General features: G+C 44.1%; 2 protein-coding genes across 5 annotated transcripts in view; one reads left to right on the forward strand and one right to left on the reverse strand.

Annotated features, from left to right (window-relative positions):
- The first annotated feature begins 3,412 nt into the window (after positions 1-3,412).
- Positions 3,413-7,293, forward strand: dda1 (DET1 and DDB1 associated 1). Of its 2 annotated transcripts, none has more exons than XM_054752172.2 (5): positions 3,413-3,730; positions 4,189-4,269; positions 5,189-5,240; positions 5,323-5,384; positions 5,941-7,293. In XM_054752172.2, exons 1-5 carry the CDS (start codon positions 3,722-3,724, stop codon positions 6,046-6,048), a joined length of 312 nt encoding a protein of 103 aa, XP_054608147.1. In that variant the 5' UTR covers positions 3,413-3,721; the 3' UTR covers positions 6,049-7,293. The 2 variants fall into 2 exon arrangements, with proteins under 2 accessions (XP_054608147.1, XP_015826390.2); XM_015970904.3 differs by having other exon boundaries at positions 3,415-3,730; positions 5,944-7,293.
- Positions 7,294-7,881: 588 nt separating this feature from the next.
- ano8b (anoctamin 8b) overlaps positions 7,882-20,194 on the reverse strand; it is a 41,293-nt gene continuing 28,980 nt past the window's right edge. For 2 of the 3 annotated variants that reach the window (XM_015970905.3, XM_015970906.3), the window contains exons 4-19: positions 16,936-17,074; positions 16,701-16,797; positions 16,472-16,588; positions 16,255-16,382; positions 16,001-16,162; positions 15,782-15,934; positions 15,502-15,628; positions 15,309-15,364; positions 15,141-15,215; positions 14,008-14,255; positions 13,643-13,805; positions 13,173-13,553; positions 12,507-12,698; positions 12,126-12,257; positions 11,639-11,749; positions 7,882-11,435 (exon numbers count right to left, since the gene is read on the reverse strand). In XM_015970905.3, coding sequence (XP_015826391.3) covers positions 10,695-11,435; positions 11,639-11,749; positions 12,126-12,257; positions 12,507-12,698; positions 13,173-13,553; positions 13,643-13,805; positions 14,008-14,255; positions 15,141-15,215; positions 15,309-15,364; positions 15,502-15,628; positions 15,782-15,934; positions 16,001-16,162; positions 16,255-16,382; positions 16,472-16,588; positions 16,701-16,797; positions 16,936-17,074 — 3,022 coding nt within the window. In that variant the 3' untranslated portion in view covers positions 7,882-10,694. The remainder of the gene's footprint in view (positions 11,436-11,638; positions 11,750-12,125; positions 12,258-12,506; positions 12,699-13,172; positions 13,554-13,642; positions 13,806-14,007; positions 14,256-15,140; positions 15,216-15,308; positions 15,365-15,501; positions 15,629-15,781; positions 15,935-16,000; positions 16,163-16,254; positions 16,383-16,471; positions 16,589-16,700; positions 16,798-16,935; positions 17,075-20,194) is intronic. The other variant, XR_001573836.3, reaches the window with a different exon arrangement.

Genomic DNA, 20,194 nt, shown 5'->3' on the forward strand with positions numbered 1-20,194 from the left:
CCTCCCACGCCGGAGTTGTATGGCAACCCAATGGAATAAAAAAAAGATCCGCTTCAGGGAAGCTCTAGGTTCCGGTGTTACTGGACAGAACACCGGTGTTAATCATTGATGTTTAACCCTCAGGTTCGGAATGACTGACGCTCCTCGGACATTCTGGTTGTTTTCATTCAAGTGAAGAACTGCCTCCTGCTGCCGGCTGGTAAAAGACACGTGTTTGTTAGTGACTTGAAATTTAACACACACACACACACACACACACACACACACACACACACACACACACACACACACACACACACACACACACACACACACACACACACACACACACACACACACACACACACACACACACACACACACACACACACACACACACAAAGTAAAGATCCTGCTGGAAAAGTGTGTCAGGAACAAAAGAATCTCATGTCATTTGATGAAAATTATGAACTAGAGAACTTATTTGCAAAACAGCTGGATCTGTTCATTGAAAAATGGATTACTCAGTGAGCACCAACACGGGTTTAGAGCAAAAAGAACACTTACATATGCAATTGTGGAAATGGTAGAAAAAATAGAGGCCAGGGGAAATGATGAATATTTTGTTGGGATTTTTGTTGATTTGCAAAAAGCATTTGATACTATTGATCACAGTATATTATTTTTTTAATGGGGAAGATAGATTAAGAGGAGTGGCTTATTCATGGTTTAGGAGTTATTTGGACAATAGGAAGCAATATGTAGAAATCAACAATACAATGTCAAAATTTAGGAAGGTTACTTGCGGTGTTCCCCAGGGATCTGTTCTTGGACCAAAAAGTTTTTTTTTTTTTTTTACTTTATATTAATGATATTTGTAAGGTCACTAATTTATTGAAATGTGTGATTTTTGCAGATGATACAAATTTATGTTGTCCGGGTAATAATTTACAGAAACTTTTGCCGTTTATAGAAAAAGAATTGGGAATCGTTAAGACTTGGTTTGATGTTAATAGATTATCGGTCAATTTAAAAAAGACATTTATGATATTTGGTAATCAAAAGGAACTTGACAGGGAAATTAACTTAAAAATATGGAATGTTGAAACTGAAAAGGTGACAGAAATAAAATTTTTGGGGGTAGTAATTGATCATAAAATGAAATGGAGACAGCATCAAGTCAGTGTCTTGATGCAACCTGCTGGGTTCCTTATATAGGAAACTATTTACTGGGCTGCATGGTGGTGCAGTGGTTAGCACTGTTGCCTCGCAGCACGAAGGTTGCAGGTTCAAAACTCTGCAGCCTTTCTGCATGGAGTTGCGTGTTCTCCCCGCATGCGTGGGTTTCCTCCGGGTACTCTGGTTTCTCCCACAGATCACAACACGCCCTATAGGTTATAAATTGTAAGTCGCTTTGGATAAAAGTGTCTACCAAATAAATAAACATAAACATTTACTGATGTGCTTAATGAACTGACCTGTATTGGAGTGTTTACTGAAGTGCCTTGAGACGACTCTTGTTGTGATTTGGCGCTATATAAATAAAATTGAACTGAATTGAATTGAGTAAAGAGAGGGTGATGAAGGTCACATCAAAGCCTGAACAGGTGAGTCTTCAGCTGCTTTTTAAAGGAGACCACTGAGTCCACTGATCTCAGGCTCACGGGGAGAGAGTTCCAGAGTCTGGGGGCCACAGCAGCAAATGATCTGTCACCTTTGGTCTTTAGCCTGGTGTGCTGCACAACCAGTAGGCTTTGGTCACTGGACCTCAGGGACCTGCTGGGGGTGTAGGGACTGAGAAGATCACCAGTGTAAGATGGTGCTTGTCCATGTAAGGCCCTAAAGACCAGAACCAGGATCTTGACATGAACCCTGAAGTTGACTGGCAGCCAGTGAAGCTGGAGGAGAAGCAGGGTGATTTAATCAATTTCCCTCTGGGAATAATATTGTATTTTTGATTTGAATTGAATTGAATTGTGGGTGTATTTGGAGGACTTGGTCAGAAGCCGAACACAGGCATTTTGAACCACCTGTAGACGATTCAGGTAGGTTCTGCTGAGACACGTGAAAAGAGAGTTGCAGTAGCGTGAGGAGATGAAGGTGTGGATAACAGTCTCAAGTTCAGAGCGGGACAGAATGGGACTCAGCTTAGCAATGTTCCTGAGATGGAAGAAGGAAGAGCGAACAAGAGAACTGACATGAGAATCCAGGGTGAGAGCTGGGTCAAAGGTCACACCAAGATTCCTGACAGAGGGTTTGGTGTAAGAAGCAAGCTGACCAAGAGAGTCTCTGACTTTGGGAACCAGCTTGTCTGGGGCACAGATGAGGATCTCAGTCTTATCTTCATTCAGCTGTAGAAAGTTCCCAGCCATCCAGGTTTTAATAGAGTCTAAGCAGGTGTGTAACAGCTGCAGCTTAGACGTCTCATGGGGCTTAAAGGAGATGTACAGTTGGATAAGATTCCTTTAAAGGAGCTCAGGATGTGCTGCAGGGGAAGCAGATAGAGAATCAACAGTAGAGGCCTCAGCACAGAACCTTGTGGGACACCATGTGAGCATTGAAGCCAGTCTTAATGTAAACATTTCTTTAATCCTCTAGAAACTGCCTGCATGCTGCCATATGGGGCTGCTCATCTATGCTCTTGGGACTGTTCTTACCTTTGGGGTCTGAGTATCACCTCATGCTACCAATAAGGACCCAAGGGACAAAGTCATTTAGAATCACTAATTAAAACTTCAAAACTGCAGACCCCTTCTGCTTACAGGTAAGTTTCAAAAATATTTATTTAGTAGCTGTAATAAACTGCCATTACATTTTCAAATCTAAGATATGATACAATTGAAAACGATCATTTTTACCACCACCATTAATTTATTTTATTTTATTTATTTATTTATTTATTTTACAAAAAACGTGAAATTTTCATTTTGTACATGCCTATTAAAATAAAAGTAATTGTGTTTGGGTTACATGAAATAGGTACTCATCTCTTTGTTCAAAATAACCCAAACAATAAATCAAAACAATAGGATATGTTTAAAAATATTTTAAAGCTGGTAGTTTTAGACAATGTGCGGGGCATTTGTGTTTTTTACTTTGTGTTTGTTACTCTCCAAGTAACTTTTCTTGACTTTTAACGGAAGCTTCGTGAAACGTACAGTTGTTTAGAGTTAAATTTGTGAGATCTCTGGTGGATTTTCGCGATATTAAAACATAAAAAAACATTGTTTTGTAACTTGTCTTGCATTCACAGTTTGTAATTCAACTACAAATCCACAAGATGGCGACAGTTGTCCATCATACAAAGGTAAAGAAACGAGCCCACTCTGTTCTGTCGTGAAACGTATCATGCCAGAAACTGGGACCTAATTGTTTTCTCAATATTGATTGGCTCTCTGGCCAAGGTTGCGTCACGTGGGTTAAAGGCTAAACCAATGACCACTTTCAAGGGCGTGGACACGTAAACGTAGCCAACATGCTAACCGAAGAAGTCATGTAAATAGCTTTAGGAGCTTTTGCAGCGACAACTTGGATTTTTTTTCTTCCAAAGACTCTGGTGACATTTATATTACAGATTGAATATATGATGGAAACAAACCCTATTGTGTAAACGTGCTGTTTACTTTGTCAAGAGGATACGTTAGTTTAGCTGTCTCGGTGAGCTAATTTGTTAGCAATCGCGGCCATCACGAAGCAGCCCAAGAAAAGCTCTCAAGTCGACGTTTGAAATTCTCCCGTCGTCATGGAGAAGGTACTCCTCACACGCCCCGCTTTTTACTTTTTATTTGAGTTGAACTTCAGATGGTACAGCGGGATGTTGATCTAGCTGACTGTAGCTAATTGTTAGCTCGCCACACCTGGTCGCCTTGTTCACGGCCGAACCCGGCTTCTATCAATGCTCCGAAACATTCAGTTCTGCCCGGGTATATTTAGATCACCTGCTGTATACTTTCACATTCAGAGCTGATCGTTTACGAAAAACCCTCGAATAACGATAGGACCCTTTTTTATGGAACTGGTCTGCTAATGTAGGTGACGCCCAGCCTTGACTTGGATAATTACTGATACCAACCAATCATTTAGACTTTTGACCTTTAATAACCCCATCAGCTTTCACAAAGTGCTGATGAACAAGTCATTTAACCTGTTCGGGTTGTGATCCTGGGAGATCCAACAGCACTAATCAACCCTCTCATCTTCTTTCCTCAGGCTGATTTCTTGAAAGGACTTCCAGTTTACAATAAGAGCAACTTCAGCAGATTCCACGCAGACTCCGTTTGTAAAGCATCAGTAAGTAAAAACTGGCATATTTGTCATGTTTGTCCCCTCTGCTCTAGAACATGTTGTTCTGATGGATGTAAAAAAGCCCTCAGTGTAGAGGCTGTGTCCAGAAATAGATCCACACTAATGTTCCATCAACGCTTGTGCGTTTTTATTTAACAGATTAGCTCTGGGTGCTTTTCCAAGTGTAATTTTTCCATTTGAAAGTTGGACGTAAAGCTGCTTGTTTTAAGGTTTCTGACAGCAAACAGAATAGTTTAAAAAAGAATAACACTCTGGATGTTAAATCTCACAAACATGGTGTGCATTCATAGCAGGATCAACATGATAAACACTCATCTGGGTATTGGTACAGTTATAAAAGGGATGGTAACTGCATGCGACTTCAGTTAGAAAGTATAGAATATTTTCTGTGGAAGATGATAGGAGCACTGTGATGTTCATCTTCTTTGGGTCACTTGATGATGCATTGATGATGTAACAGGATGCAGCAAAGCTGATCAGCACAGATAGACAGTGATGCTTTACTGAAAAGCAACCTGATCAGTTCAGAAGGTTAAAAAGTGGAATATGCTGCGACAGATTATTCAGTCTCAGATTTCAAATAAAAAAGAGCCACAAACAACAAAAGAAGAAAACGTTTATCTGACATCTTTGGGTTTCACGCTGCAGGATTCTCTACGCTTTTATTAGAGACTCTGGGAAAGAGTGTTTTCCAAAACTTCATTTTTTTACTCTGTTCATCCAAGTTTGACTCGCATTGAATAAAAATCCAACTTAAAAATTAGCTCTTTCTATTCATTAGAGGATGTTTGACCCTTTTTTCTTACATTTTCATGTAGAGTAATTCATTATAAATGGATGGCACGTCATCTAATATTAGCATAAACATGAAATACTCTTAAACTCCTTCTGATTTGTCTTCTAGAATCGAAGACCTTCTGTTTACCTTCCAACACGGGAATACCCATCTGAACAGAGTGAGTCTGGGAGAATACTGCAGCAACAATTTATTTATTTATTTTTATGTGGGTGGTAATCTGTTGTCCTTGTTGGTTACAGTTATTGTAACAGAGAAAACAAACATCCTCCTGCGCTACCTGCATCAGCAGTGGGACAAAAAGGTGAGCATGTGCTTGACTCTAGCCTGACTTGAGCCTCGTTTACACCAAATGGGGAATGGATGCGGTCCGTTTTCCGTACGGTTTCTGAAAAGAAAGAGGGGAAAAAATCATTGAGTCCAATCGGAGCATTCACACCAGCTCCAGATCTGGAAAGTTTCCACATGGAGTCTTTTTCCCGGATGCAGATTGTCCTAAAGCTGAAGAAATTACACGAACCAGACAGGAAGTGAGACGTGCTTTACCAAAGTGCATGCTGCACATTTCAAAATAAAACCAGTGTCACATTATTTTTGCTGGATTTTGTTTCATTGTTAATGACATCAGCGGTGTGATAGTTCACGTTATTTTTACGGGAATAACCATGTTGTGTCGGATTTCTAATCATTTGGAGCTTTTTGTGGGAGCAGAAACCTGGAGACGTTCAGCACACGGTGTGAGTGACAGTCCGTCTGGAAGCCGTACGGAAACCGTTCCACGTTCTGTGTGAAACAGGCTTTAAAGTCATTGGTTACGATGATTTGTTTTTTCTGACGGCTGAAAAAATCCCATTTTTAAGCAGAATGCAGCGAAGAAAAGGGAACAGGATCAAGGAGAAGGCGACAGCCCTGCACCCCCGAGGAAGATCGCTAGGACAGACAGCCAAGAGATGAACGAGGATTCATAAGTGTGTGTGTGTGTGTGTGTGTGTGTGTGTGTGTGTGTGTGTGTGTGTGTGTGTGTGTGTGTATGTATGTATGTGTGTGTGTGTGTTTGAGCTGAGCGAGTACGCTAAAGTGTGTAGATGTAGGGGAGACTCAGACATGACAGAGAAGGTCAGACGCTACTTTTAAAAACTCTAAACTTGTGTAGTTTTCTGTCCGCTGGAGAAGTCTGATCAGTGTGAGCATTTTGTTACTGTTATAATTTTATTATAATACCTGTTATTGTTGTTATTGTTGTTGTTTATGTATGGCAATGAGCTTCCTGCCGGCCACAGTGCCCACTCTGTTTCACTGCCCACTTTTTATCCACATGGGGGGGGGGGGCATTGTAACATCTGGGGAAACTGTTTAGATCCACAAACCCAAGAGAGCACTGTGACAAGGAGCACAACGTTGCGCCAACTCTTCCTGTACCCCCCCCCCCCCCCTTTGCGTTTAAGGTCCTGCTCCGGGACTTGTGCTGGTGGGATGTAAACTGGATACTTCAGACTTAGAAAAGTGGGATTGTCTCAAATATTAGAAACGGTGAAACGGGAATCATTTCTTCCTAAAAACCTCTTAAGTTGCACAACCTGGTAACAGCACAGAATGAAAACTAATGAGCAATATAAGGAAAAGGATGAAGAAAGCTTTGTGTTGGGAGAATCTCTCATCAACACACCCATGGGTATGATGAAAGCGCCCCGTTTCCTGGTGGATCTGGTCCTGCATGTTGTTGCTTTCTCTGTTTCCTCCAGAACCAGTTATAAATTAAAGCTGGTGTTGTATTGTGTGACTTAGAAAAGGCATCAGCCAAGAGGCCTTACCACGTCTTGTTTGGATCTACTTCCCCCCCCCCCCCCCCGGCGTAGCTGCAGAGTTCACCTCATCGGTGTGATAAGCATGTACAGCAACATGCAGTAGCCCGCCCACCTCCTTTCTCCTCATTCTGTTTATTACAGCATCATAAACCGCAACACTGACTAAAGCGTCTCATTCTTATCGCTGCCCTGCAGATCCTCATCAAAGCCTCCTGTTCCTTTTGTCGGTGGAAGCTGCGGTGTAGGTGGACCGTGTGTTTCCACCTGCAGGGGAAACACCCCGCTTGTTTTTCACGTTAAGCTTCTGTTCTGATAGACTGTCGGGCTACACCCGAAGCCTGGCCCATCCTGCGTGTTCGGTCAGATGTTCTTTTAGGCTTTGCTTAAATAAAGCTTGACTGAAAACTGGATGTTTTGTCATGTGGTGTTTAAAATGTGCTGTCAAACCAGAGTAGGCCGTCAGGGTCGACACTTTTCAGATGTCATCAGTCACTGATCAACAGCTCACTTTTGCTGGGGGGGGGGGGGGGGGGGTCTCTGGTGTGCCTGTTTCAGCACAGATAATTAGTCAGAGAAAATAGCTTCAGAGGACAGGATTTAGTCTAATTTCCTGATATTTGGACATCTCTGATTGGCTAACAGCAACACGAGTCTACCGCTGACTGTTTAATCTGCATACGTTGATGTTTTATCTCCACAAATAACACAAGCCTGCAGGAGTTCTGCTGTGTGGTGGAGTTGCTAATGCTAATGGTTAGCTTCTAGTAGTCATGGCGTTGTCTGCTGTTTACTGGATGCTAAACCAACATCCTTCCCCGTCATGAATGAAGATGGGAGTCAATGAACTCTAGTGTGACGTAGATCTGTCAGGCCTTTCTAATCCTAGAGTTTAGTCTATTTTCTATCAGAAGTTAATGCAGGAGACAGGTGTAGGAGACTACTTTCATGTTTCTCAGAGAAGGACCTCTGAAAGGAAAAAAACATCCACACCCAAAATGCATTTCAAAAGTTTTATTAACTATTTTTCAGATTTTACAAAAATATGACAAAATAAAAGAAATAAATAATCCCATTTCCCAGTATTTTTCTTTAAAAGTATTTTTTTTTTTTTGTACATTGGAAGAGCGTTTGATGTTCTTTGAAATCAGCGAGGCTTCTGTGAAAGTGTTTTAATTTGGAGGTTGGGGCGAGGGCATTAATGTAGCTGTGGGGAGAATCTTCACATCCAAAACAAACACCAAATCCATTCCCACAGATTAGATCAACCTGAAGAGCTACAGGTGTCTGATGATGAATCAGAAGTTTGAACAGTGAGCTGCTGTCTTTATCTGAAGGATGCTGGTCCTCTGCCTGACGACTGTGATGCTGATGTTTATTTTTAAATCAGCGTTTTAAATCTATTCGATCAATAGTTAATTCAACTTTTGCAGCTGCCTCGAGTACAAAGACATTATCGTTCCATATAAATGTTAGTTTCACCTGAATAAGGCCTGCTAGCTGTGATGCAGCAGCATCAGCACACACCTCGACCTTTGCCCCCCGCTCCTTTTTTAAACTGCTTCCTCTGCACAAGTTCACAGACGGTGATGAATGAACTCCTCTGCACGCTGACGTCCTTCATTCCCGAGTCCCAAAAGCTGCAAACTAAAGTGTTTTTTCTGAGTCTTGAGCTCAGCTAACGTTTACATCTCCGTTAGGCTGTTTTGTAACAACCCCAGCTTGTGAGATTTACACTAAAACACTGAGGATCTCTCGTTTGTAATCAAGGGTGGGAAACATTAAAAAGGACGCACTGTACTGATGGTAAAGTGGCGTTTTCACAACTATCATCCTCTTGTGTTTCACCTCTATTGCATTAGACCTTTTTGCCTTTTTTCTATTTTTATATATTTACTTGAAAAACTGAACCGAACAGACAAGATTCAAACGTTAAAGAGGGACAAAAGACAAGAATTAGTTTCAGGGCGGCCATTTTCTTCTAAACAGGATGATCTGTGGGATGGAGGGTTTTCTTTAAGGGTCAGAATGGAGACTTAAGGGAGCTAACCGTAAAGGGCTAAAGTAATGCAGCTGAAGCTGGCGGTGACCATGTCAGTCTGGACTTATTGTATTACCACCTCAGCTCTGTTATTGCCAAAGACCTTGTGTGTAAATGCATAGCTGATGTCTCTCATCCCACAGTGCAGTGCTACGGCCTCTGACGCATTTACTGATGTGTGTTTTCTAACGCGTTTCCCTTCCAAACCTAAACTCTGCTGCTAATGCTGAAAAATGGTGTTAGGGGTTAAAGGTCATGAAAAACAAACCAGGAGGTTTAGCGAGACGTTTAGGAACTGGCACCACTTTCTTGGAGACCCCACAGAGTTGAATACAGGTTTTTAAATGATTAATTAAAAAAAAAACACTTTTAGTTGGAAAGTTTTCATACAGTTGTGTCCAAAAGCTTTCGGTGTGATCAGCTGTTTGGGATCTCGATCGTTTTTCCCCCTTTCATCTTTAGGAAATCTGTAAAAGTGATGGTCTCTCCCTGTACCGCGATATAATACGGGCAATGTGTCATTTTATTTGGAGCCCCATGCAATTTTAATTGAGCGCCATTCAGCACCAACTCCTCCTTGTGACGAGAACCAGAGACGGACTGTGGCTAAATCTTTTGCACATTTCAGGTCAACAGTATTATTTATAAAATATAATATGATTAAAAAAACTATCTGCGTGAGAGAAAAGATCGTGAAAACAAGCATAATAAAAATATTCTAAAACCGAACAGAAACAGCAGTGAGGACTTTGGTTTTAAATGAACAGCTTTTGCATAACGTGGTGAATCAGGCTGGTGTGGGTCTCTCTACAGACGTGTCTCTGCGCAGGTCTGGCTGGAGCGTGTAAATGAAGCACCATCTGTGTTTACAGGCGCTCGGCAGGCTTGGATGGAGAACAGCACACAACAGGCATCCGTGCTCCACTTTCTCTAAATCACCTTCATCCGCTCACTTCGGTTTCTTTTTTATTTGTCTTTTCCATTTTCTCTCGGGGGGGGGGGGGGGGGGGGGGTACTGGCACAGACAGCTTGGCTCAATAAGCTCTTTACTTTGTTTTCAAACAAATCCGCCACCAGAACAGTGGAAAGGCTGAAGGCATCGCCCTAGCTTTTCAAAATAAAGCTGCTGATCTATCGGGGACGAGGATGAATGGAGGGCTTTTAGGGATGATTGACTGGAATCGGTAAAGCACTGACTGATATTGCTTTTCAATTTTTCTGCTTCCAGAGAAGAAATTCTCACACCACAAAAGAGGAAAAGTAATCACTTGTGTTGCTGTAGCTTCAAAAATAAAAACAAGTTACTTTTTAGTGTAACAGGTAATCATTTCACACCACTTATCGTTTTTTTTTACCTCGTCTTGCTAAACCAGGCCGTTATTTTCTGTGATGCCACCCAGATGCTTACAATTTCTGACTGAGATGAAGAAACAGAGATTTCTGCTTTAAAGGCTTAAAATAGTCGAAACGCAGCTCATGCATTTCTTTTATGTATTGAAGAACAGGAAGAATTTGAATGTGAGATTTGACTCCGTCATGATAGAAGGGCTTACGTTTGCTGTTTTTGTCGCTCTGCAAAAAAAAGAAGAAATTAAAGAAAGAAAAAAAAAAGCTAACCGAAACAACATTGGTCTCCCGCCGTCTCTTCGCTCCCCGTACCTGCACGCATGGTTTTGGCAGCACGTGGAGGTGCATCAGGCCTCTTCTCACAGTAAACACATCAGCTCTGGGCTGATGTGTGATCGGAGATGGGTTTCGCTGTGGCGAGCCTCTAGAGTTTAGAACTGGCCGGGTCCGAGTCGGCTGTATGTCCGTTTTCAGACCCATCTCCTGGAGGGGAAGGGATCTCATCGGGAACGCCATTCAGGTCCGATCGGGATGCTTGTTTTTCAGATGTCTGTGATGATGACAATGATCCCTCTGAAGATTTTGGCCCTGGAGCTCCATTCACACAAGCTCCTCCTTCAGATTTCCCAAAGGTAAACAGTTTCCCAGGGTTGAAGGCTTTACTGGGTGACTGCGATCGCTCCTGAGAGCTGCTACCTGATAGTGAAGATGAAGAGGATGTTGCTGTGGCGTTAGCGGCTGCAGCGGAAGAGGCTGCGGGGCCTTCCTTCTTGTTCTCGGGGGACTTGAGGAACTTGAAGCCCAAAAACCCGGTATGTTTGGTCTCACTGCCGGTGGGCGACTGAGGGGAGCGGGCGCCGCCGGAGAACTTACTCTGCAGCGGGATGATCTGCTTCAGCTTCATCACGTTATTGTTTGCCAGAAGGGAGCTGGGTCTCTTGGGTTTGTCTGATCCGCCGGGCCCGCCTCCCCCGCCTCCGCCCCCAGAGCGAGACTTGTTCCCATGATTCTTGTCATGGTGGTGGTCCACAGAGGCGTCACCTTTGCTGTCATCTCGTTCCCGCTCTCTGCGGGCCATGTGCTCCGCCTGCCTCTGCCTCTCCTCCTCCTCCCTCTTCCTCCTCTGCAGCTGCTGGTAATGCTGCTGCGCCTGCCGCTCGTGCTTCTGCAGAAAGGAGGGGAAAAATACTCACTCAGTGTGTTTACTAGCATCAGCACTAACCCAGCTAACTATTTCTAACGTTTCCACCCTTACGACAGTAGTAGCTCTGCAGAAGGACTGCAGTGACCACTCTACTCTTTCCACTGTGCAGCAGAGCTGCTGACAGCACGTTATCCAGATGTGCTGCAGCAAGTCTGAACATTTACCTTAAAGGCCTCCCTTCGCTGGTAATCCAGTTTGGCCATCTCGTCTTTGACCCAGGTAGGAATGTCAGGAATAGCTACGTGGATGACGTACTTCAAGAGGATGGCAAAGTGCTGAAACAGATGATAAAACAAACCCCTGTAGCCGAAGTACCACATCCGTACCAGACATCAAAAAAAAGAAGAAATGATTTCTCCCTGAAGAACATGCGGGCTGTAAAACTGTCCTCCTGATACGCCTGGCTTCTTCACTGGGCCAAGCCGGAGCTGGAAGCTGTTCGCCTCCTTCAGCCGCAGACAGCAGAGTGGAGAGCTGACAGGACCAGGATTTAAAAATACCAAAGGCTGGGAGGACATGGCTCTTTAAACGATCGCTAAATACATAAAACCAGATCCTAACATCAAACTTGAGCTCAGTTCCAACATCAGATGTGTTTGCTAACAAACACACACATGAGGACCACCTGTCCTAGGAGACGAGAAGCTCTACCTCGAGGATGACAATGGAGATGATGGCCATCTCGGGACTGAGCCACGGGAAGAGGCGCTGCAGCTGACCGCACTGACCAATCAGGTAGCAGTTCACTATGATGGCAATCAGACCCATGGCTTCCATCGCCGTCTGAGTAGGAGACAAAAAAAACGTGTTTCAGCTCAGCTGTGACGCTTCGTTAAAATCAGGAGGGAATTTTTATTAAATTCTGAGCCACCGGTTTTGAAGCTTTGCCACAGCAAATGTTGAAACTCTTCACATAACGATAAGATCCTTTCTGAGTTTCAGACCCACCCACACCCCATATGACACCAGCATTAGAATGTTTTATCTGTTCCCGCTAGCCGACAGCCTGGTGAGTCAGAGCGAGTCTCTCACCTGCCACTGGCCGATGCTCTCCACGCGGACTCCGAACGGCCGCTGCAGCCCGGTGCACAGCTTAAACGCATCGCTGCGGATCTCGATGATGTTGTTGATGAGCGCACACATGGCGGCCAGAGGAAACGCGGAGGAGAAGAGCACCACGTAGCCAAACTGGACAAACATCTCCTGGTAGTCGTGGAAGGTGTCCTTAAAAAGTGACAGGTGGTGTTAAAACCCCTATTTGGGTCGATTCCAACATGTCTAAATGGTTTTTAAGCTATTTTAAATTAATCTACAATAAAAAATTCAATAAAGGAAGGTTAGAAGGGAGAATAAAATGATCTCAAGCTCATATTTCACAAAACAAAACAGAGAGAGTACTCCCCCATAAATCTATGTATCCGAGATCTTTTGTTTACTTCCTGTTTATAGACACACAGCAGAATGTTTACTCTGGTGATAAAAGGAGATTTTCCTCCCAGTTTGTCTGGTGAGTTTTCCTCAGAAGCAGATATGAGATTTTTTTTTTCCTAACAGAGAAAATGTAATCAAATTGACAAAGAAGTTCCCCATTTTCATCTTCAGTTGTCTGAGTCTAAATAACGATGGAGCTAAAACAACACCCAGATTATTGTGGACTGTGAGGTTTACAGGTTGGGATTATCAGAGGATCTTTCTTACAGCATACGTCTGCATGCAGCTCTCCACCTCAGCCTGAGTGAGGGTGGTGCTCTCCGTCTCTTCAGGAGGATCCATCCAGGACTCTCGTTTGGTTTTCGTCTCTGTCTTCTCCACGCTTTGGCCTCTTCTTCTGTGTCGCAGTAATGTGCTGCTCTCAGAGGCAGAGGGCAGCGCCGCACCGCCACCACCAGCAGCAGCGCTAATTCCCTCAGTCCCGCCTCCTCCCGAGTCCTTTATATCATGGATTCCATTATCGTCGTCATCATCGCACATTTCAAACACAGAGGCTGGGTCCATTCCCTTTTCCACCATCGTGGGGCTCCCTTCTTCCAGGAAACTGTTTTCCAGGAGGGCTCCACCACATACCGGCCTTCTGTCCACCTTGACGACAACACAAACAGCCCACAACAGCTTGTGTTACTATTTTTACCCCACCACAAAGTTCAGCGGTGTGAGGACGCTGCTCGTACCTTCTCTATGAAGCTGACTTTCCTCAGCTTCAAACCACAGTCGATCAGACTACTCTCCTCCTCCGTCTCTCCTTCACTGAACCTCCCGCTGTCGGCCTCGTCCCTCTCGCCTCCCTCCTCTTCATCAGGCACTCCACATCCTCCGTTCAAACACTTCTTCTCCCTGAGAGGAGTTAAAGGGACAACCAGACGTCAGACAGGGTTGTTCTGAGGGTCTGTTCTCGAAACGCCTGACAGGCGTGGATCATAACAGCGCGCAGCACACAATGACAGTGACTTCCTGTTTGAACCCAAGCGATCGTGTTTGTGGTGACTAACACTATTAACGTAAATGATCTGTGTTAGCGAGTCTGGAGCACCAAGACCTTCGATCCGGCGGCCCCGCGCCGGGCCGGCAACCCCTCAGGCCAGGTCCTGGCGTGGTCTGGTCTGCGGGGGAGGCCTGGGCCTTCCCAGCTGCCAGTCGGCCATATTTCAGCAGCACTGAGAGCAGCAGGTCCCACACAGCTCTCAGAGAGAGCTCCCCCAGCTTGTGGCGCTCATACAGGTAAGGCTGCAGCACCTCCTTCATGTTCTGAAGGAACTGACGGATGATGAGGAGCGTGGCCAGCATCTGAAAAAGACATGACACTGAATAAGAACCTGGAAAACTAAAAAACATAAACCCCAAAAACTCATCCATTAATCAATCATATACAGGACAAATTCAAAAGACGAGAATATCGTGCAAAAGTCTATTTATTTCAGTTGTTCAGCTCAGACTGAGAGACCATCTAAAGCAGGGTATATAAGAGGGCCACATGAAACAATTCCTATGATGTTGAGGAACGAAAAGGAAAAGTTCAGTGTTTGTTCCAGAGTTGTTTCAAATGAGAAGCTCTTTCTAATTCCCCTAATTAAAACCAATAAAAGAAGATCCGGAGGACTTAGAAGCAGTCTGACAAAAACTCTGATGACAACAAACACTTTTACTTTCACTGATCCTGCAGCTCAAAGGGAAATATCTCACAGTGTTGGGTACAGATAGGCTTAACGACTAATTAAACACCATTACACCTCTGGATTACTTTTATGGTTTTAATTATTAGTTGCAATAATAAAATCGTGGCCGTCTGCTCATCTGCAGAGGAGAAACCTGACTGAGAAATAAACAGAAAAACTTCTATGAGTTTTATATGAAACTCAGAAAAAAGGTGAAAGCTCAACGGCAAGGTGCACTGCAGATACAATTTATAGAAAAAAGCACATGATTAAAATAAAAAATCTGGAGATATTGACCCCATTTGTTGTCCAAGTGCTACAAAGCTAAAGCCTTCAAAATAAAAGCACGGACTATGAAAAAGGAGAATACAGTCATTTGAGTTTTGACAAGGAAAGCGGTATGCCCTTAAAATGCCCTCGACCTGCAGCTGACTCTGTAACAGACACATTTTAACACACAGACAAAAACGGACAGAACTTTTACTGTAAACATCTGAAGCAGGTTGTTAAGTCGTACCTCCTTCAGGCGCTCCATGTCTTTGAGGTAGAATCCGATGTAAAAAAGGCTGAGATAAGAATTTACAAACTGAAACTGTAAGAAAAATGATGATTAAAAACAGTCAAATGTGCAAAAACTAAAGCATTACAACAGTAGATCACATCTATAGTGAGAAAATCTACTAACAAGAACCATTTTGATGATGAGATTTTTCTCATAGGCACTCTGGAGTCTGTAGTTTTCTATGGAAACATAAAAAAAAACAGTCAACACTAGACGTATTAAAAATGCTAATTATTATTTATTATGATCGATCTAAAATGAGTACAAATCCACAGAGAGAGCTACAGAATCCCAAGCAGCCACCGAGAGCTCTCACCCATGTCGTTGAGCCAGCAGGCGATCTTCCTGTACACCTCGTCACATGCAGTCACAGTGATAGCTAGCATGATTTTGGGGATGAAGCGAGCGAGCCGAGGCATTTCCTTGATCCCCATCACAAACTCCTGCAGGACACGGAAGTCACTTTTAATCCCGTGACCCCACAAGTGAGAATTATGGTCCGATTTTGAGTCAGCTGTATCCATAAGTTGTGTCATTCATGGTTCCCGCCACACTCAAACAGATCTCAAACAAACTGGTGATGGTGAGGGACTGACCTGCAGCTCAAAGCAGACAAGCATGACCAGGAAGACAAAGCAGAGACACAGGATGCAGATGGGCAGGCTAACCAGCCACCTGAACACCCGCCTTCGCCACGGAGGATAGTAGAACTCCTCCCGTCCCGTTATCGGACTGCAGCGCTTGATTCCCTGTGGACAGAAAGCATGAAGCAAGCCAAAAGGACAGAGAGGGATCAGAGCTGCAGCGGCTCTCACCCGGAACTGAGGCCGCGGCTCCTCCAGGGACTCGGCGGGCGTGTCCAGAGTTCCCCACTTGTAGGCCAGCTCGGCTCCCCTCCTCTTCCACCGCTCCAGGAAGAGAGTGGCCCAAACAACGTTGAACAGTGCAAACACCACGCAGCAGATGTCACGACTCGTCTGAGGGGCCCCGAACGCAAACAAGAGGAAGGTTTCTGACTGAGATCGGTCAGAGAGGCGATGATTCTGGTCAGAAAAGGTTTTCTCCTCACCTGATCTGACTCGGTAAGCATCCAAAGCACGAAGCCAATCACAGCAGGGTATAGCATAGAAGTGGTGTAGAAACCCAGCCAGGCAAAATACATGGCGATCTTCACCCCGAAGTAGTCACAGATGTCATCTATGATGATGATGATGATGATGATAAAATATACTACAACCAGCATGAAGATCAAAAACCTCAGCAAAAGATCTGAGCTGAATACGAACCTAAAGGCTGCTTCTCACAAACAGCCTGGACCCACGACTTCATCAGCTGACCGAGGATCCGCTGCTCGTGAAGAGGAAACACCTGCTGGATCACACCTCTCGCTTTAAGCTCTGGAACTGGAAAACACACATAAGTAATAAAAGAGGAAATTCTGGACTGAAAAAGCATTACGGCACAAATAGGTGAATAAACTGGTCAAAGATGGCTCCTTGGCCGAGTGCTGCTTACTGATTGGCTGTCCCTCCAGGAAGCTGATATTATGCAGAACCTCCCCCTGTTTGGCACGTAGATTGTCCAGCCAGTATTTGATGATGTTCTGCCTCTCCTACACCACCAGGAGGACCAAAAATACTTCTGACGGTTGAAGACACTGGGTGCGGGTGTGTGTGTGTGTGTGTGTGTGTGTGTGTGTGTGTGTGTGTGTGTGTGTGTGTGTGTGTGTGTGTGTGTGTGTGAGACAGACCTGTGAAGTGAAAAAGCACATCTCGCTCTCGATGTTTTCATAGATGTAGTCCTCTTCACAGGAGAAGCTTCGCGTCCCTCCGCCGAACTCGGGCTTCACCGCCTTCCTCAGGCCCACCTCCTCTGCTCCTCGCAGCATGCTGCAGCAACAGCACCACAGATGTGACTTTGTTAAAAGCTTCCGAGCGGATAATTTGTCTCAGTCTGCTCTGGTGATATCTGCCTTTGTTACTGACTGCCTACAAATCTGGCATTACGCTGACCCTCACGCTGTTTAGCCACGAAACGTGTGGGCGGTGAGAGCAGCTCTGAGAATGATCGCATAGTAACAGCAAAGGAGTGCTGTGATTCCTCAGTTGTAAAAACAAAAAAAACAAAAAACAATTCAATTCAGTTCAATTTTATTTATATAGCGCCAAATCACGACAAGAGTCGTCTCAAGGCACTTCACATAATAAACATTCCAATTCAGGTCAGTTCATTAAGCCAATCAGAAATAAAGTTTCCTATATAAGGAACCCAGCAAATTGCATCAAGTCACTGACTAGTGTCAGTGACTTTACAGCAATCCTCATACTAAGCAAGCATAAAGTGACAGTGGAGAGGAAAACTCCCTTACAACAATCCAATTTATTTTGTGACAACGCAGAAAAAATAAATCACTTCTGAAAATAAGTAATGTTATCAAAAAATGTTCTAATAAAATAACGACATGTATGTTACGCATGATACTTCTTAATCATTAATTTTATTTTGATTTCAGGATTTTTTCACCATATTTTTTATTATAAGGGCTTACAATTAATAATAATAATAACAAACGAGCAACTGAGGTTTAAACTAAGTGGACGGATCTCTGCATGGCATAATCTTTCACATAATATCAAAGAATATTATTTCATCATAAAGCTGCACTTTAAGGTGTTCTGTGGTCTGCAGGTATTAGATATTTCACTAGAGATATACAATATATCAGCATCAGTATCGGTATTGGCCGATGTTAGTCATTTTAACATATCGGTATTGGTCTGATAATTAAAACTGGGCCGATATTAACGAACAACCCTTTCCCCCTCTGGTAGCTTTTTTTGTAATGGTTTTGGGGGGGTGGGGGTGGGGGTGGGGGGTTAATGCGTAATTGTTTGCTCATAAGACAGTGATAGTAATCATCTCTGAAGCATAAATGTTTGTGGCGTGTGTAAATAATAATATTATATTTATAAATAATTCTTATATTTCTGGTGTTTATTGGCAAGAATCTGGCACCTCCAAATCTGAGACCATGGTTCTCGACCAGAAAAGGGTGGCTTGCCAACTCCGGGTCGGGGGAGAGGTCCTACCTCAAGTGGAGGAGTTTAAGTATCTCGGGGTCTTGTTCACGAGTGAGGGTAGGAGGGATCGGGAGATCGACAGGCGGATTGGTTCGGCGTCTGCAGTGATGCGGACGCTGAACCAATCTGTCGTGGGGAAGAGGGAGCTGAGCCAGAAAGCCAGGCTCTCGATTTACCGGTCGATCTACGTCCCAATCCTCACCTATGGTCATGAGCTTTGGGTAATGACCAAAAGAACGAGATCGCGGATACAAGCGGCCGAAATGAGTTTCCTCTGTAGGGTGGCCGGGCTCAGCCTTAGAGATAGGGTGAGGAGCTCGGACATTCGGGAGGGACTCGGAGTAGAACCGCTGCTCCTCCGGATCGAAAGGGGCCAGTTGAGGTGGTTTGGGCATCTGGTCAGGATGCCTCCTGGACGTCTCCCTGGGGAGGTGTTTCGGGCATGTCCTGCTGACAGGAGGCCCCCGGGTCGACCCAGGACACGCTGGAGAGGTTACATCTCCAATCTGGTCCGGGAACGCCTTGGGGTCCTGCTGGAGGAACTGGTGGTGAAGGCCGGGGAGAGGACGGTCTGGAGCTCTCTAGTTGGGATGCTGCCCCCGCGACCCGGACCCGGATAAGCGGAGCAAGATGACAACGACGAATCTGGCAATGTATACACACACACACACAAACATATATTTATATACAGTATATATATGTGTGTGTGTGTGTGTTTGTGTATATCACATCACCAGGCAGTGACTTGATGCAATTTGCTGGGTTCCTTGTGTAGGAGACTATTTACTGATTGGCTTAATGAACTCACCTGTATTGTTAACTATGTGAAGTGCCTTGAGACGACTCTTGTCATGATTTGGCGCTATATAAATAAACTTGAATTGAATTGAATTATATCACAGAACAGGGGAGACGATAAAACAGATTGTGATACTAGAAGTCTGACAATCTTTGTGATTTTTTTTGACTGAACTTAAATTGAAAATCTCAGGCCGGATGCCTCCAAGTGTGTCACGTCTCATCACAAGATTTTGTTTCTGTCAGAGTGCAGGCGGTAAAAACTGCTGCCACCTAGCAGTCGGGGTTTGAATTGCACCTCACAAAAGACAGTAAACGTTTGCGTGTAAATTCTCAACAAAAATTTGAGACGCTGCTTTTAAATGTAGACTCATTATTACACAAAATTGCACATATTTCAGAGTATTGATATGTTTTACATTCCTTCTTGGATGATCGAGGTTAACAGAGATAATACTGGATATCGATAATGACCTTAATTTTCATATCGGCGCAACCCCATCTTTTACCCTAAACATAAACAGTCCTGGATGAAGCTGACCCTGTAAAAGACCAACTCACTGCTGGGAGGGGACATTTCTTAAAGGTTTGGGTTAATTTAGCAGACATAATAAAATCTCAGCAGAAAAGACCAGGAGAGTGTGCTGTAGGCACCCAGTCGGAGCAGAAGAAAGAGGAAGAGATGATGCTTCAGATGAAAGAAACAAAAGCTGGAGGATTTTTGTGCAACAAAGAATTTTAAATAGTTAGAACTGTGTTTTCGCATTAAGTAGATTTGGATTTCTTAGTGAAGCTGTGCTCCAGATCTCTGGATCATAATCAACAATCCTTTCCTTTTTTCCTATGCACCTAATTTTTACAGCAGCTTATCCCAAATCAGGTCACAGGAGCAAACATCTGAGCTGAGATCTCCAGACCTCCCTCATCCTCAACTTCCTCCTCCAGCCTTTCTGCTGAGTACAGATGTGATCCAGCGCCAGCTTAGAGATTATAATCCTTTCGGTGAATTCAGGTTCTTCCCCTGATCCTCCCACTGCGACATGTCTGACACACCACCCCAGGGAGGCATCTATCATTACTAAACCGCTGGACCACCTGGACTGGCCGCTTTAGATGCAGAAGCAGCCATTC

Source organism: Nothobranchius furzeri, chromosome 8 (genome assembly GCF_043380555.1).
Source record: "Nothobranchius furzeri strain GRZ-AD chromosome 8, NfurGRZ-RIMD1, whole genome shotgun sequence".
Classification (NCBI taxonomy): Eukaryota; Metazoa; Chordata; class Actinopteri; order Cyprinodontiformes; family Nothobranchiidae; genus Nothobranchius; species Nothobranchius furzeri.

Bases quoted from the DNA above. Each gene is read 5' to 3' on its own strand.
- dda1 (XM_054752172.2), top strand. The intron at 4,270-5,188 runs GTAAGTAAAAAC...TTTGTCTTCTAG, and splicing joins ACTCCGTTTGTAAAGCATCA to AATCGAAGACCTTCTGTTTA. The intron at 5,385-5,940 runs GTGAGCATGTGC...CCCATTTTTAAG, and splicing joins ATCAGCAGTGGGACAAAAAG to CAGAATGCAGCGAAGAAAAG.